Here is a 19,107-nt window from a genome sequence, read left to right on the forward strand (position 1 = left end):
AAATAATTATAAATTATTTATTTAAATACTGAAAGTACATATCTAAGAGTATTTAAACGCTATAAGCGATTTAAAACTCACGAGTTAATCGAGCTTTATTTCGATAAATCTTTCACTTGATATCTTCATAAACTGATCTTGTCGCTCTTGACTCGTTTGGTTCCCGTCCGTCCGTCAAGATCTGTAATTCAAACCTGGAACCCAACGACGAGTTAACATCTTAAATCTCAAACTCTTATCAGTTTCAAAATCCAAATCCCGATATCATGATTCAAAACCCGAACCCAAAACCAATTCAAGCGAACCCAACTCGAAACCAACTAACCGAAGACGCCCTAACACAACAACGATCACAACATATCAAACCAAACACATCAAACAGCTCACGACCAACCCACTACTCAACCCAAAACATATAGGTTCTCAGATTCATCATCACAGCCTCAGGTTATAACAACAACCATCAGAATTTCAGAAAAACAAACACACGGCCAAGAGCAATTTCCAAAGAAAATTCGTCCAAAATTCAAATCATCAGTGAACAGCCATTATCAACCAAAACCCAGACATTGAACAACCTCAAAAAACAACTCAAGTTCATCACTAAACACGCAGAGATCAAAAGCCCCAACTAAAACCTAGTTCATCACATTTTCGGCCAAAACCAAACCAAACCAAAGAAATTCGGACTCAAACCTCAAATTCGAGCTACAAACATCATTAACCGAGTCCAAACAACAATTAAAACCAAGCAATTTCACCAAATTCAACCCGGAACCAAAACCCCCAAAAACCAAGTATGAACCCTAGAATCACAAAATCCATTTCGGGTTTTGATTGCTTACCCAAATTTCTTGTGAATCTGGACTCCTCGGTGTGTTATCTCTCTTTCCCAGCGTCTCTTCCTCGGGCGGTGGTCACGGCGAGCTCGCGGCGGAGTGCTTCCTCGGCGTGGACGCGCGGCGACGTGGCTCGGTGCTGGGTGACGCGCGAAGAGGAAAGGAAGGAGAAGAGTGAGAGAGGATGGCGGTGATGATGGGGCTGGGTGACGGCTGAAGATCGAGCTCGGGTTTTTTTTTCCTTGTCTGATTCTTTCGGCCGAGTGATGTGAGGAAGGAGAAGACAGAGCGGAGAGAGACCGAGAATGAGAGAAATAGAGAGTGAGGGATGGTGAGGTGGCAGCGAAAGAGAGAGGGAGAGTGGAATAAGTGGCCATGTGGCACTCTCTCACCATGCCACACGTGCACAGGTGGTCCACTCAAATATTGACACGCCTCTCTTGAAACAACCCCCCTTTCCTCTTTTTCTTTCAATCTCGTCCTTCAAAATGTTGCACATAAATCCTTTTAAAATAAAACCTCACAATTCTGTCCTTAATTAATTAAAAATAATCTTGAAAAATAACCGAGAAAATTAATATGATTTCCCGTTATCTTGAATATATTTAAGGGATTCTGGAATTTATTTTTACTCTTGAGATTTTTAAATCTCCGAGTACGTTCCGAATAATAATATTGAATTACTCGAATATTCTCATTCCGAAATTTCATCGACCTTAAATATTATCATATTCCAAGATATTTATAATCTAAGGACGTCTCATATGCAACAAGAATTTGAATTAAAACTTGTCCATTTTATTCAAATTCACAAGTAGAGCGTTTACAAAAGTTTATACATTACAATGGCACTATTGAAGAACGGCGTGTCGAGAGCCGCGTCTGAGTTCTGGGCTTGTCTCATCACCGAGTCGACCCGTTCAACCCGCCCGAAGGCAGACACGAGGGACGAGTAGGTCACCGAGTTGGGCTTCACTCCTCGGTTCTTCATCGCGTTGAAGTGGCTCTCCATCGAGTCCACGTCGCCGGCGCGCCCGAACGAGTCGACGACGGTGTTGAAAGTGACGACGTCGAGGCCGAAGAAACAGGACTCCATGAACGACACCACCGAGTTCATCTTCTCGAACATCCGAGCCCGCCCGAACGACTTTATCAGAATGTTGAACGTCTTCGTGTCCGGTTCGATCCCCATCACTCGAAATTCGTCGTGCCTGTTAAAGAGTATTGCTCGTAAAATTTAGTCACGGTTTAGCTTCGAAACAATAGATAGAGAGTATATTCATCCTTACCATCTCTCCATCTCCTCGATCCGGCCGGCGTTCCCATACGCCCCGACGACAGAATTCATCGTGACGATGTCGGGACGACAAACGTCGCTCTCGATCATATCCTCGAGCGCGGACTCCATTTCCTCAAACATCCCGGCATTCCCGTACGCGTGGACGAGCGTGTTGTACGTCACGTCGTTCTTCTCAACGCCGCATAACGACATGTCGTCGAGCAACCGCGGGACGAGGTCGAGGCGCCGTTGGCGTCTGCACGACGCGACGAGGACCGAGTACGTGTAGGCGTCGGGAGCACAACTGTCGTCGAAGACGCCGGATTTCATGTCGTCGAGTACGGAGAAGGCGTCATCGAGGAGGCCCGAGTTCGCGTAAGCGCTCATGAGGGCCGTGCAGACGTCGACAGCGGGATTTAGGTTGTCGGAGGAGAGCATCGTTTCGAAGAGCTCGCGGGCCCTACGTCCCTGCTTGCGTTTTCCGAGCATCATTAGTAGTTTCGTGTACGTTTGGCGTCTCAGCTCGTACCAGTCTTGAATCCAAGTAACGCGAATATCTACACGGGTCGTCGAAAAAAAAGCAACCCAAGGATTAAAAGCCAGTAGATTTTTTACCTTCTTCGTTGCAAGATATAGCCGAAACTTTCGGTGAAAACCAACGGATCACTGGGGGTTTTTTATGTATATGGAAATTTCATATGAAAAAAACGAGCAAAGGTTAAACAAAATGTTTGCTATTCAATAGTCAAAAGGATGCAAAAACAACACACTTATTAGACAATAATTTCTCTTCACTTATGTTCAAACATACAAAAGCAAGCTTATGAGCCACATTGTGATCATTGAACATTTCAAAATGCAATTCATATTTTCCAAGGCTGTTATTTTCTATTCAACTTCCAAGTATAAGAAAGAACACAGAATCAATAACATAAAAAAAGAGAGTTCGTGAGATGTGTAGAGAAGAAGATAAACCTTGAGAGCTGTCTGCCATGAATTAGTCTTGATTGCGTCATCAAGAGCTCCCAAGACTGCCTTGGGCAACAATCTATTGTACTTTGTCGAATTCGCTTTCCTCTCTATGTTCTGAATCGCCGCTTCAGTCCGCAAGATCAGAGACAGCTCTTTGCTCTGCTGAGCCTTCGATCGTCCCTGACCTCCGTCGCTCCGCTTGGACGAGCCGCGGCAGAGAATCGGCGACTTGATTGGCCTCGAACAGCTTGAAGAAGTACAGGCATTTTCGTTTCGGACTTTTATCAAACACTTGGTGGGCGTTAAAGAAGCTCCGAACGACAAGCCCAACTTCGAGGCTGTTTCAATGACGCCAATCTCCATCCGACAATTGGTAGTTATTCTCATTTTGCAGATCACTTCTTCATGCAAAATGAGAACAGTTATTCTAGGCTGTTTCGCAGATCCCGTGTTTGTTATTCTCATTTTGCAGCAAAAAAGGTGTTGTAACAAGTTGCGGCAGCAGGTAATTAATTAATTGCGTCATGAATATGACATGATCATCAATTCGCAACTACTCATTCATTCATTGCAGAATCATGATTGAGAGAGCGGAGGTGTTCAGATCGCTGGACGAGTGGGCGGCGCAGAGCGTGTTGCCGCTTCTGAAGCCGGTGAGGGAGAGTTGGCAGCCCCACGATCTGCTGCCGGACCCGGCCTCGGAAGGGTTCGAGGACGAGATCCGCGAGATCAGGAAGCGCGCCGCGGCCATCCCCGACGACTATTTTGTGGTTCTCGTGGGAGACATGGTCACGGAGGAGGCGCTTCCGACGTACCAGACTCGGCTGAACGCGACGGAGGGGTACAAGGACGAGAGCGGGGTGGACTCGAGCGCGTGGACCATTGCGGCAGACGAGAAGCGGCACGAGGCCGCATACACGCGCATCGCCGCCAAGCTGTTCGAGGTGGACCCGGAGGGGATGGTGGAGGCGATGGCCCACATGATGCGGCGCAAGGTGGGGATGCCAGCTCAGCTGATGTACGACGGGCGCCCCGCGACCGCAGTCTGTTCAAGCACTTCTCTGAGGTGGCCACGCACTACCGTCTCATAACGGAGCATCTCATCCGCGCATGGAACGTGGACTCCCTGAGGGGGCTGTCCCCGCGGGCCCGCCTCGCGCAGGACTATGTCTGCGGCATGCCCCTCCGCTTCCGCAGGCTCGAGGACAGGCCCCAACAGCCCCCTCCGCCACCCATCCCTTTTAGCTGGATCTTTGACAGACTTGCTTAGTACTCGATCATTACTTTTACTACTTATATTCTCCTACCTTACTTTTAATATAATTATAATTTGTATGACCTCCAAGAGAAGATCCGAAATGTTGGTAAAAATGTGTAATACCTAACTGGATCGGAGGAGGGTGATTTCATAATTGGGGAAGCTGAAACAGTAAGCTTAATTTGCGTGATTTAGTGATCATTGAATTAGTACTAATACCAAAGTCTCTACCCATCATCAATTCCACTCCTGCTGCTTCTAAAATGTAATAACCATTCCTATATCTATTTTCTCAGTAAAATAAAACGACTCCTTGTTGCGATTTTTCCGTACGCAAGTGCACGTAGTCGCTCAAGTAGTAGAGTTCGTAAGTACGAGTCGATCCCACGAGGAAAATGTTTAATTAAATTGACAAGATTACTAGCACGAATTGAACTCAATGATTTGATGATTGTGAAAACGAATGAAAATTAAAAACAATTAAAAAACGATAGATTACGATGATGAGAAAGCAAGAACTATGGCTTCACAAGTTATTCCTATGGTTCGGATTCGGGAATTACGCACAAAACACACACTCTTATGTTTGCTAGTCACGCTCACGATAATGGTAATCTAAGATTTCTCTCGAACATCTAAGAATCTAAACCTATGCCGGGATATCTTCTCTCGATCTCAACCCCTAAAAACAACGGCTAGCATTAAAAACAAGAACGTTCACACGACTCCGAAACAGTCTAGCTATGTCTAGCCTAGGAATGTATCCCGGTAAATTAATCCTAGTGCACGACTAACCTAATCTCTTCCGAGCATTAAGCAATCCTAATATCATGAACACGGTAGCTAATCGAATTCAAGCATTACACACGGAATTAAAATAAACAAACATGATAGAGCATATGAATATTAATTTGACATGATTGAATCCATAACCATATTCCTAACTTGCTACACCATAGCCCTTAATGAATTTAGTGCATGATTGAACGGAAAATAAACGGAGATGAATATAAAGCAATCATGACTAAAACTGAATTATATTAATAAAAACGGGAGTTCCAAAGATTCAGAGAATAGAGATGAAAACTGTGAATGATGAAAACGAGAATTGTGGCGACGATGATCCTCTCTGAACGCTTCTTCTCTCCCGGGATTTTTGCGGCCGAATAAAAACAAAAACTAAAAACAAAAGCAAAGATATGTTTATGAACAAACTTAAGTGTTTTTGTAGGTTTCCTAGGTTTTTCGGAGCTCATATGGGCCGTCGGATCGCATCCAACGGCTTGGATTACAATGAAAACGCGTGACAAAAAAAGTGGGAATCGGGGCATGTGCGCCGCACAGGTCTTCCTGTGCACCGCACAGGTCTTCTGGGCAGCCTGTGCACCGCACAGGGGCCGCACAGGGTGAGCGCACAGGGCTGTGCACCGCACAGGAGCCGCACATGGCGAACGCACAGGACTCTGGAAGTTTGTGCATTGCTTGGTTCACCTTGAACCACCTATCGTGAGCTCCGGGTGTCGGAATTGAGATCCGAAAGATGTTCTGAACTCCTTGCGATTGCCCCGTCGTCCTCCAATGCTCTATTTGTCATTTTGAACTTCCAAACTCTGAAAATTAAGAAAAACACTCCAAAACACATGAAAATGCTCTCAAACTAACTTCTTTTCACTTCCGAAAGTACAAACAAACACGTTTATAACGCGCTTATCAAATACCCCCAAACTTGAATTGTCGCTAGTCCTCGAGCGATAAAATAAAACAAAATCACACAAAAGCAATAAACCTAAAAAAATGGTAGAACTTGGTGTATCACGCCTCGACCGATAATCGCTTGCCTCAACCATAATGCGTAGACTTACATATAAGTGAGAATTCATGATTTTAAACTTCAAGTCAACTACTAAATGCGAAAGAAAGATAACAAGCTCGAGTTACCTTGACCGTTTTCAATGCTTTCGTATCTCGCTCACTCTCGACTCCCAAGGCTTTGCAACTCTTCCAACCCCTCTCAATAAACACTCTAAGGCCTAATTTCGTGAAATTCGGCTCAACACACCCATATGCCCCCTCTTCTCCCTTAGTCTGAACTCCTTGCGATTGCCCCGTCGTCCTCGGATGCTCTATTTGTCATTTTGAAACTTCCAAACTCTGAAAATTAAGAAAAACACTCCAAAACACATGAAAATGCTCTCGAACTAACTTCTTTTCACTTCCGAGAGTACAAACAAACACGTTTATAATGCGCTTATCACTCCTTTATATATTCATGAATGAAATTATTATCATTGATTATTCATGTATGAGAATAACATATCTAAGCCAGGGTTGAGAGATAAGCTTTTCTGAGGCCACTGAATAAACAAAACATATAGAATATATTTTTTTGTTTCACCGAATAGAGATGTGTTGATTTGTGGCTCAAATTTGAACACTAGCACAATGAAAACAAACCAAAGCTGTCAGCACTACCAAACAACTTGAGAGAGAGAGAGAGAGAGAGAGAGAGATTCCTTCAGCAATAGGATTCAAGGAACAACCAAACACAATATTCTTTAATACAAAGTTTTTTTTTATACATAGAACATGAATTTTATTTATAAAAAAAAAAGAAGAAGAAATATAATGTATATATAGATATATATTTATGGTTAATAATGAGAATATATGTTATTCTCATACATGAATTGGACCTAAATCCATAGAATATCACTTCTTCATTTTTTGGAATCCTAGAATAAACAACTTGCACACTACCAAATTTTCGAACTTATTCTAAAAAAAATTGTAAAAAAGTTAACCACATAAATTTGACTTTTTTAAAATAACGACGTTTTATAGCTTCAATTTAAGAACAGTTATTTTATTATATTTTTGGTCTTTAGTATCCTTTAGATAAGTACGAGTTAGTTGCCCGCGCGTTGCCGCGGGTTGACTGTTTTAGTTAGTATATTTTTGAAGAAAAACTGGGTGTTAATTTGATATGAAACATGATTATATTAATTATTTCGGGGAAAAAATCCTCATGTTTTTATGACAATCTTATTCTATACATAATTGATATCATTGAATGTCAAATTCAAAATAATCTGATTTTTACATTGAAGAGATATGCGCATGATTTGATGCCTAAAAGATGTAACCCAATATGAGAATAATGGCAAAATTGCAGCAATTTTATATAATCTATCATTTTGCGTACATTAAAATTGTAGACGAAATACTGTACTTGGATTATAAACTAAAGCCAGAAGTCACGATACACATGTGACCCCGGGAAAAATACATGTTTTTCTATGTCTTTACAAATATTCTCAAATGATGAGTAATGGCTACGCATATTAATATTAATGATTAATAGCCGACTTCTTCATCGAATTTCCCTGCAATTATCCAAAATAAATTTATTCATAATTTATAATTTCTATAAATAAATATTAAAAAGTACTTTTACCTGATGATATCTATTGTTTCCTTGATGTTATCGTATATATTGGGTGAACGATGACCGTTACTGAAGAAAAAAAATTAACAATACTATTAACAAAAATAAAAGTATTTATATTTACATAAAATAATGATATTTGATATCTAGTGTTATCTGTCAAAATATTTGTGGAGTGGTCATCATCCGATTTCATTAATGGAGTGATTAAAGTGTCTCTAACACATTAACTATTTGATGCTGGTTAAAAGTCAATATTGATATGAATAAATTTTACAGTGATGAGTGTCTTTGAAAATTATATAAATATTAAATACTTACCCCCTTACTCGATCGTAACATGATCAAGACTTCTAATCCATAAAACAATGAGGTCTTTGCTTACAAAACTTTTACAAACCTGTGTTTGACCATATTGTACAGTCGGTTTGGTCTTATTGATTTAATTGGTTTTGTCATTGTTTGTCATATTAAAATAATGGTATATGCAATCACGAATATAGATTTCATAAGAAACATAATGCATCTTTTGCTATTTTGTATTATAGATAATTTCTTTATAAACAATGTTTTTTACATGATTCGGATATTTGTTCGTAGATTCATGAATTAATACAAATAACCCTTTTGGTGATTTTACTCTTGACAAAGCTACGTATAATTGACCATGAGTGAAAATTTCATTTTCTATGTACAAACCAATTTTATCAAGAGATTGTTCTTGACTTTTATTTATTTTCATTGCATATGAAATTTTAACAGGAAATTGTCTTCTTTTCAAAACAAAAGGCCATTTTGATTCATGTACCGTGATCTCTATTCTAGGAATATATACATTTTCATTCTTATTATCATAATTGATGATTTCTCCTTCAATTATTCTATTTGTCAATTGTGTGATTAGTAACCTGGTTCCATTACATAGTCCTAAAGATTGGTTTAGATTTCGTAATAGCATGATTGTCGTTCCTATTTTTAGAGTTAATTCATGTGGTGGTAGCCCATTAAAATTTAGAGTATTTAAAAATTCCTCTGGATATATAAGATTTAGCTCGTCAATGTTTCCATGTGATGGTGATATCGTGTCACAACTATAATAAGTTCTTGAATCTGTAGGAATTAATGATAATATGTACTGATTTATTTGATCAACGGTACTATTTTTTGGGGCAACAATTGTGCGTTGTTTTAAATATTCAATATCCGTGAATTTAGTAAGCAAGTCGGTATATATCGAATGAGAAATTATTTCAATTGGGTTAGAATCATAATGTAGTATAAATCTTTCAGGTATTTGTATCCACGTGGCATCTTCATTTTCCGAATCTTTGATTCCTTCTATAGTACCATCTCCAATATTTAAAATCCATGCGGAAAATTCTTTAATTTCCTCTTTCTGTTCTAAAGACATATTAGGTAGGTAGAGCCGTATATTTTTTTTAATGTTAATATATCAAAATGTTTCCATAGATAAGAGTTAGTCAAAGTTGCATCAATTATATGTTCTTTAGACCCTGATGATATGATAGGTAAAATTTGACGGAAATCTCAACCTAATACTATGGTCATTCCTCCAAATGGTGTGTCATAATTATTTCTCAAATCTTGTAATGATTTGTCTATAGCTTCAAAACAATATTTGCTATTCATTGGCACCTCATCCCATAGTATAAGAGATGTTTTTTCAATTAGTTTTGCCAATTGTGTCTGTTTTTTTATATAACAGGTAGAAAATTTATCTATAGATAAATGTATTTTAAATCTAGAATGTGTTGTTCTCCCATTTGGTAATAATAAAGATGCTATTCCATATGATGCAACAGCTAAACAATTTGATTATTTGATCTCAATTTAGTAATCATAGTGTTCCATAAATATGTTTTTCCGGTTCCTCCTTGCCCAGAAATAAAAAATAGTTTGTGGTTGGGATTTGTGATAGAACTCAAAATTTTCTCATAGATGACTTTTTGTTCATCATTTAACTGATCAACTAATTTCAAATTTTCTTCTATTAATTTATTTTTATCGTAGTTTAACTCATCTCTTAAAAGTTTGTTATTTAAGTCATCACGTAATGATTTAGTGTTATCGATTGTTTTTAGAGATTCAAAGCTTGTCGGACCTTTTTTATGATTTAATAATAATCTTAAATAATATATTTCTCCTGAATTTGGATGAACGTAATACGTTCGACCAGTTGTATGACCAGAATGTCTTGGAGTCCATATTTTGTCTCTGTTGTTCCAAACCCATTTTTTTGGGAATTCTGTGTACGTCAACTTTCTAGCTTCATCGTTAGTTTTATTAATCGTCATCCATTCTGTTAAAGTTGTTTTCTGAATCCCAGGTTGGCGTAAAATATTTTCAAGTTGTTGGTCAGAACGATATGTAATATTTTGTGTGTACGGTAGATGAATTAATAATATTTGAATAGCAGATATTCTATGATGTATAGGATACTGAAATAATCTCCATATAGCTTCATAGGTTGTAATGTAACGACAGTTAATATAATTTTTTTTTATTTCATCTACTTCTGTAATATTAGTATGGGTTGAATTTTCTAAGCAAAAATTCTCTTCAAAAAATGCTCGTACACGATCTGGTCCTTTTGTCAAGTATTTAAATAGGTATTTTATTACCATTGATTGAGAACGAATTTCGGTATTGATATGGGCGCAAAATTTCAGACAGAGTTCTCTATTATAAGGTACAACAAATCTATTATCCAATTTGATGTGTTCTTTTTCTGAAAATAAATTAGTAATTTTGCGCTTATAATTTATAATTCCATTATCGTCAATCGTTGTTTCATTTTTGTATTGTTTTGGAAATTTTTTAGAACATGTTGAATTTTTCATGCATACAACATTTGTCTTTGCAAGACCACATGGTCCATGTATCATAAATTCCGTGACTATATTATATCCCAATAAATCAGTCACAGGATTTGGTATCTCCGCTGAAATAATTTTATCTCTTTGTGTTGGATCATGAATTTTATTTTTTGGATGTAACCAGAATAAAAATGACAATGTGGCAATCCTCGTTTTTGGAATTCAACAACATATAAATCAGCAATAATTTGTCCAAATATAGTTCCGAGTTTGATGGTTTGTAGTATTTGATTTAATTTCATTTTGAACACTCTTGTTATTATATCTAGTCTGTCTTCTGGTTTTTGGCCTGGAATCATAGATAATTCTAGCTTCCGGTGTGACTTGACGGAAGAATAATTCTTTTTCCAATCGTACATGCGTCAGTATCTCCTCTATTAATAGCATCTTGAATACCTTGGTAGATTTCCGACCTCAAAGTTTTTTTATTGCTTTGACAAAATCCAATCGATCTTCTTCAACAGAGGCATATGCATCAACTAAATATTGTTGAAATAATCTACCACTTCTTAGTAGTGTATTTTTTAGATTAGACCGTTGTTGTAATTGATAGCAATAAAAAGCTCTCATAGGAATTCTTATTCATTTAGGTTTCTTCTCCAAGTGATTTATAGTTAATTTTAAATATGGTCTATATCCATCTTCTCCATAGGGAAATAGTAATGGATATTGCATAGACATGTATGAAGGATGCAGTTTCGTAATTCTTTATAAATTATTTGATTTTGTTTCTACTATTATATCTTTTCCTTTTTCATATTCTCCGACGTCATCCACTATTAACACACCAATGTCAATCGATGTTGGTAAGTCATATTGATTGGAATCGGAGTTTCGACGGCCTAAAAGTCGAAGTCTTATACATGGAATATTTGTTTCATTAAATCTATCTCTTATAGTTCTAAAACTTTGACCAATATATTTGTTTCGTCTAACATGTTAAGTAATTTCATAATAATTGATTCAGTAATAACTCTTGAAGACTCATCGAATTCAAATGTTGACATTCTATTTTGGATTTCATTTTCTGTGTCATATATATATAATTGTGCAAATTTCGGAGGTGTATCATTAGTAGGTAGTAAAGATCCGAGTAGATGGTGTACTTGATATTTTAAAAATGTATGGACCATGAGAATTGTTTATGTTCAAATCTACATTTGCTCCAAAAGATGTAAAAACTAACATTGAATTCAACGTACGTATAGTTTTTTTTGTAGTATATACTCTCTTGTCCACCATAAGAATCTAGCAAATGATCTAATATGGAAGGACTTTCTTTCAGTAAAGGCAATTTTACTTTTCCTTTTTGACAACATAAACTATATTTTGGTGGGTTACTGTCAGTTAAACTTTCATCTAACCAAAACAATGCACCACAATACTCGCAACAATATTTACAATTAATATTTACAATCTCCCAAATCTAAGTATGAGTTTTCCAATGGCGGTAGTTCTTCATGTATAATTTGTATATCAACATCCATCAATACAGTTGTTGGACTGTCACGGGAAGAAGTGGGCGTTTCAATATTAGGGGCTAGGAAGTCAATAGTAGAGTTATCGGTATGTTTGAGTTTTGTTACGCTTAAGCCGTTTGGTTTTCAAGTAATCAGAATGACTTGTATCTGTATGTTTTTCTCTCATGGCTTAAAAGTACAAGAAAAAAAAATTAACATGTGAGAACAATTAGTTAAAGAACTAAAAATGTATAAAATCATATAAAAGTATCATCTTATATTATAATAGAGGAATCAAGCATGTATTACATATTTTGTTAAAGGTTGAAAGTACAAATGTATTTTTAATTAAGATGTATTATTAAAAACACGAAGCAGATTAATCATCAACTTTATTTGACTGTAAACATATTAATGTTTTTTGACATAATTCGTATTGAGCCGTGAATGAAATAATTACTAAATATATGACTGCATTAGTTTTTAAAAAAATAATTATACAACTGCATCGTGACTGAAAAAGTATTTGAGCCGTGAATGTCTAAATTTATTTATTGCCTATAATATGTATTTTATTTTAGTTGTTATTTCTGCTGTGCAAGTAACATAATTTTTTTTATAAAAAAAGTAACATAAATCTAAACAAAAAGAACTTACGCGTATATAACGTGATAAAGCAAAAAAAATGCTCTAAGGCAGACAACCAAAGTCAAGACCAGCACCGTAAGCAAGTCCAATCTAAAAAAAATTATTAGCACAAATAAATGGTCAGCATATCTCTTCAATATATATTAAGTAAACCCATAACAGTATCACAATATAAAGCTAAAATTATGGAAATCTAAGAAATAAAATAGCAGGCACAAATAAAATATCAAAGATATATATCCATATGCAGAACTAAACTCATAACAATATCACAATATAGAACTAAAATAATTATGGAAATCTAAAAAAACTTAGTAGCACAAATAAATGGTCAAGAGGTCTATTCAGTCAATATTCAAAACTAAACCCAAAACACCATCACAATATATAGAACATAAATGTCACGCCCCGAGAAAGAGGGGGTGTGATTAGAATATAATCAAACACTAATAAACTTTACATAACTATCTTACGGTGCATACTCAGTTATTTACTTTACAAGTCCAAAGATAAAAGAAAGAAAACGAAAATAAAACCAACTTTCGACACTTGATAGTCTATCCAGCGAAAACCTTCAAACTCTCGACCACACTTAATCCTGAAGTCTTTCTAACCCTTCTCCTTCTCACTTCCTGATTATAAGAAAAATTTGAAGAAATAGGGATGAGCCTGTAGCCCAGTAAGTGCTATAGTACTGGTTTGATTTTTAAAAAGATTTTCGAAAATAATACTTACTGTATAATAATAATATTCTTGTCACGTGTAAATCACTATACACGTACAAGTATACCTTGCAGAAATGTAAATTGCATAAATGTAAATGACAGAAATTTAAATTGTCTCTAGATACTTATAAACGTGTACCATCTCCTGAGCTGCCTGCCAATTTAACCCGTGACAATCCTCTGACCAGAGCAAGGTGAACTCTCCGCACCGTAAACATGTGTGTGAAACCGGCTTGTCCAAGATATACGAAACATTTCCTTTCGTAAATACGGGATATATGTATAATATCGAAAATATTCTCAACTTCATTATCGGATATACCGAATTGAAGTTCCGCCACATTTTCTAAAAACGGTTCTGGGTTTCGTGGCACGTTCACAAACATTTTCATTTCGAAAATAATATATACTTCATGCCAAACCATAAAATCAGGAGAGAAGGGTTATAATAACCTACCTCGAGAATAAGCGTCTATGTCGCTCTTCCACGAGACGTTCGCTCGTCCTGTGAACCTGAACGTTCACTAATACCGAGAATCCAGACGTTCACTTACACCGTAAACCCTCTAAACGACTTTCAGTCTTGAGTCCTATCACGGTAAATCAAACCGATCCCGAATCAGAATTCTATGAGTAATCCACAATACTCAAACTCAAACGTACGATTTAAAAGAAACGTAGAACCCAAAGACATATCCTCGGAACAGAACTTCAAACGATACGAGAACGTGTAAATTCGAACGAAAAACTACGATCAATCTCAATACCGAAAAATAATTCTAATAAGCAAGCTCGTTCTCCTTTGAACGAATCTAATCTCATTTCTATAACGAAAACAGAGAATAACTCTAGCAATCAAGTATCGTTCTTTTCTTTTCCGAATTCCAAAGAAATATCAAATTTTATTATTAATAAGCTCGAGTAACCGAGAAATCCAACCTTAACTCACAACCGAGTCTTAACTCTTAAAATCCTTAAACGAGCTTAATAATAATGAGATAATAATTTTTTTTTCTTTTTATCTTTTACATCATAAACGACTTTTACAATCATTCAAAACTTCATAAATAACTTCAGGCAAGACTCGGAAATTCTTGACTCGCAAAACTCTAATTGGACACTCGCGAGTCTCCGGTCAAAATCGAAACGCCGCTATCCATTCGACGTTCCCTCGGCCTCGCCTCGTCGACACTTGCGCGGTGGCTCCGTCATTCCTCGGGCCGCGTCCTCGTCGTCCCGAACCGCCGCTGTTTTGGGCTCTGCGGAGCCCGCCTAAACAAGCCTAGACCCTCGACAACAAGGCTCACAACCGAGACCAAACAAAATTCATCAAATCAAAATCTCCAAACAATCTGAAATTCAAACTCAGCCAAACACTAATCCATAGTAACTTAGTTTCGGATCATCAACAACTAAAAACCAGAATTTCAGATTGAACATCACACGGCCAAAAAAGAATACACACGGCCAAGCTAACATTCACACGGCCAAACCCGAAATCAAACCGTCCAGAATCCAAACACAACAAGTTTAAATCACAATTTCAAACACAGAATCAACCCAAGAACATCCAATCACGGCCATAAATCAAAACCCCCAAATATTCATGTATGAACCCTAAACTCTAAAAATCCACTCGGGTTTCATTTTCTTACCTAATCTCTGTGAGATTCAGCCTCCTTGGCGTGTCTCCTCACTTTCCGGGTGGTTCTTTTTCGGGAGGCAGCCACGGCGAGCTCGCGGCGCCTTTCTTCTCCTCGGCGAGCGCGCGCATCCACGGAGAGCGCAAGTCATCAACTCCTCGCCGGTCTTTTCTTCTTCGTCCCTCTCTCTCACCGGTGTCCCTTTCTCAGCGGTCTCTTCTCCTAGTTGAACGCCGTCGAACACCCGCGAAGAACCTCCGGCGAAGCTCTTCTTCCTCGCGCGCGGCTCCAACGAGACCACAAGGAACTTCCACACCTTCACTCCATTTCTTGTCAATCTCTTTCTCCCGACCTCTCGCTCACGCTCTCTCTCTCTCTCTCTCTCTCTCTCTCTCTCTCTCTTCTCTCTCTTCTTTCCTTTTGTTTCCTCGGTCGGTTTCCTCAAGAGCTCGGGCTCTAATTTTTTTTTTTTTTTTTTTTTTTTTTGTTTGCTTCAGTGTTTCACACGTCCAAGAAGATAAGGAGGAAGAGAAGAGTCGGTTCAATATATGATAAGACTGAAGCAATTTTTCCAAAATTGCTATTAGATCCTTCCTTTTTTGCAACTTTTAATTTTCCTCCACAAAAGACTCTTTCCTCTCTTTAAATGTTGCAAATGAGTTCCTTAATCTCAAAACTTAATACTTAGATCCCGGATCGATGGATACAAACTTTAGAAAATTAATTACATAATTTTTTATCCATAAACTCTTATCGATATTTTATTTCCATTAACCACTGATTTGCGTCCATTCAAAATTCTAATTTGCAACATTTTTATCTTTTAAATTTCGAGATGTTACATAAATTATTGAAAATGAAGAAAAGACAGTAGATAAAAATACAATTTACTATCATTGTAATTACCGCTCGTAGTAATATAACATGGGAAATAATTTATAATTATAAACTAATTACTGATTTATTTTGGTGTGAAAGTAGTAAGGTTTTTGAGGTAGTAAATTCATATTCAAATAATAACTAAATATGTCACGATATTGTGACTAAAGTTATTTATGAGGAAATACTTATATTTATATAGTAGCTATAGTATGTATTTTATTAGTAATTTGTGCAATACCTATATTTATATAGTAGCTATAGTTTGTATTTTATTAGTAATTTGTGCAGTCGAAGCAAAGTAGTAATAAACAGAAGAAAATATATAATATGTGGCGAAGTATTATAAATAAAGAATTTAAATTACTCACATGTGTAAGAGTTGATATCTTGAAGCAACCAGTAATTATTGTAAGAGCAACTATCAAACTTAAGGTCACTCGTGATATGTGAAGCAACCGGTACCATAAATCCAAACTCGATCTCTCACTCTGAAAACAAATTAGTAACAGAAAGTTATACATGACAATTAAGAAAACACAGAAATACTAAGAATACATGAAAAATTAAAGTTTATAGTCATTTTAATTGATACAACTAAAGTAGGATCAAATTGTCATGGTTTTAGAGACATAGTTACCCATGACAGTGTTTGGGTGTGATATTAAGTTTAATTTCTAGTTTGTGGTAAATAACTTTCCTTTTGCAAAGCATATTAATATTCAGCAATAAATTAAAACGTTTAGATATGACGTTGTGTTTTGTCGTTTCGAGTACAAATACATGTAACGATTATAACATTTAAAAGATTATAAGCATTAAAAATTATATACAAATGAAGATTATGTAGAATAAACTTCTGAAAAGAATGAAAAGTATTTGAAAATAGGAATGATGCATACTTTGATGATTCTAGCGTAGCTATGACTACAGAGTTGTTGTGTTGCTTGATTTGATTTCCTTTACTCAAATGAATGGTAGAGTTTTTCCTCGGGAGAGATTCTTAATATTTGTTACAGAAGCTTATGGAGAACAACAAGATATAAGAACATATACCACCGCACTGTGTCCCTACAATCAAAACCAAAGAAAAATTTAAAGTAAACATTTCGAATCGATAATTTGTATTGATAATAATTTATACCTAATTTTTTTGTAGTTTTTTGTTTGTATAAGAGATCAATATTAATAACTTTGAAAAGAGATGTAGCTTATTCAAGATTCTACGTTGTCAACCATTGTATAATCATATCACAAAATCAAATAAATAAATTTAGTATACAAAACACGTAGAAGTATTTTTGACATAGTAACATATAGTAATATGGGAAACAAAAATTTTGGTAGAAGAAGAATTTACCTGGGAATGTGATGTCCAAGTTTTCGTTGACGTCAGGTTTGCAAAACTTGATATATCGAGTGTTTTTTTGTTTAGGGAAATTATATCGAGTGTTAGAAGTAAAGTAAGAAAATGATTATGGCAGAGGATGATATATATGAGTGGTTCGATTTTTGTGTGTGTGTGTTTTTATTGATGCGGTCGAAGGTTTAAATAGTGAGTAGTATCAGGTGAATAAAATATATTTGCTTGTGTAGTTTTATCCTCAAGGATATGTGTCAGCCAAACAATTGTGTATAATTATGTGGTGTCAACTCCTTAGTTAATGTTGGGGCATAAGTTATTTTCTTGTTCTTCTTGTAAAATTAGGTGACGCATAAGTTGCATAAATATTGTATGGATTATGTGTAGTTGATATATATGAGGTATTCCTTTGATAATATTAGTACACGTATATCTCACTGTTGTCTTTGAATATTAGTGTATGGCAATTCCATGTGATACCCACGTGGATGAATGCATATTAGACACATAGAGCAAGGATAAAAAAGTGTACCCAAAATATCCGAATTCTTTTATTCAAGATAAACCATTTATTACCAAAGTTGTTAGGGACTTAATAGGAAATCAACTTCTGCTTTTGAAGTCGGTTCGTAAAACATTTGCCTAAATATTACGTGCGTATGGCAAAGAATATGGTTAAAACTGTATTTTCATTTTTTGCTCCAAGGACAAAAGAGTCTTTCCCCCTTCTCTTTTAGTAGTGTATAAATAAGAAAAAAGAATCAGTACCTAAAGAGATTCCCCTTTTATTCTTAGACTTTATATAATAAAGTATTTCACGTACCGCATTTTTCAATTTTAATCCCTAAATTTCTGAATTCTAAAAATATTAATTATTCTTGGTATTCAGTATTTTTTATTTTGTGCTTCATCTTTACCGGTGTGGTGGAAGTGTTAAAAAAATTTAATTTTCATTTTAGTTTCTTGGATGCATATTATTGGAGGAAAAAAAGTTTTCTGGAGGGACAGAACTTTCTCGAGGAAAGTATTCTGGAGAACTTTTTTTTTTTTTTTTCCTAAATTGCTTGATACAAATGTAGAAGAAAGAAGAAAAGAGAGGTATAAATTAAAAAAAAATATATAGAATCAAAATTAAACCTTGATAGAACTAAACTCTGATACCACTTGATGTGAACTCGACGGAGAAATTCGTCGAAGCTCAAATTTGAGCGGACCGTCACCCATTTAAGCTGCCACATGTCACAATCAGGATGAAAGTTGAAAATGCTTTGCTTTTTATTATCTATGTTATAGATAAACTTGCATAAAAATTCAACCGTCTGACACAAAAAAAAAATAGATAGTGAGGCCAAAACAACTAACCAATGAAAAAGTAACAGCGAGGCCCATTAATACTGTTCTTGCTATAGTATTTTCTCACTTTGCTTTAGTTATATGTATAATAAGGAAAAAGAATCGGTACCTAAAGAGATTCCCCTTTTATTTTTAGACTTTATATAATAAAGTATTTCACATACCGCATTTTTCAATTTTAATCTCTAAATTTCTGAATTCTAAAAATATTAATTATTCTTGGTATTCAGTATTCTTTATTTTGTGCTTCATCTTTACCGGTGTGGTGGAAGTGTTAGAAAAATTTTCATTTTAGTTTCTTGGATGCATATGTCATTACTGGAGGAAAAAAAGTTTTCTGGAGGGA

General features: G+C 36.1%; 4 protein-coding genes and 1 long non-coding RNA gene across 5 annotated transcripts in view; 1 reads left to right on the forward strand and 4 right to left on the reverse strand.

Moving 5' to 3' along the window:
• The window catches only part of LOC149382904 (purple acid phosphatase 4-like), a 77,181-nt gene that overhangs the window by 11,357 nt on the left and 46,717 nt on the right, over positions 1-19,107 (forward strand). The window lies entirely within an intron of this gene.
• The window catches only part of LOC149382906 (uncharacterized), a 79,386-nt gene that overhangs the window by 2,223 nt on the left and 58,056 nt on the right, over positions 1-19,107 (reverse strand). The window lies entirely within an intron of this gene.
• Positions 1,663-3,461, reverse strand: LOC149382907 (pentatricopeptide repeat-containing protein At3g53170-like). Its single transcript, XM_089628794.1, has 3 exons — positions 3,094-3,461; positions 2,129-2,675; positions 1,663-2,050 (listed from the first exon to the last, which is right to left on the reverse strand). Exons 1-3 carry the CDS (start codon positions 3,110-3,112, stop codon positions 1,663-1,665), a joined length of 954 nt encoding a protein of 317 aa, XP_089484920.1. The 5' UTR covers positions 3,113-3,461.
• On the reverse strand, positions 8,326-9,204 carry LOC149382908 (uncharacterized). The gene is made up of 2 exons (XM_089628798.1): positions 9,141-9,204; positions 8,326-8,903 (listed from the first exon to the last, which is right to left on the reverse strand). The coding sequence occupies exons 1-2, from the start codon at positions 9,202-9,204 to the stop codon at positions 8,326-8,328; spliced, it is 642 nt and encodes a 213-aa protein (XP_089484924.1).
• LOC149382909 (uncharacterized) lies at positions 12,466-17,563 on the reverse strand. The gene is made up of 4 exons (XR_016301711.1): positions 17,406-17,563; positions 16,948-17,116; positions 16,417-16,536; positions 12,466-12,888 (listed from the first exon to the last, which is right to left on the reverse strand). It is a non-coding gene; the product is annotated as an uncharacterized LOC149382909 (long non-coding RNA).

The sequence above is a fragment of the Urtica dioica genome, chromosome 10 (genome assembly GCF_054948205.1).
Source record: "Urtica dioica subsp. dioica isolate 48M chromosome 10, U.dioica_male_clone48M_v1_H2, whole genome shotgun sequence".
NCBI classification, from domain to species: Eukaryota; Viridiplantae; Streptophyta; class Magnoliopsida; order Rosales; family Urticaceae; genus Urtica; species Urtica dioica.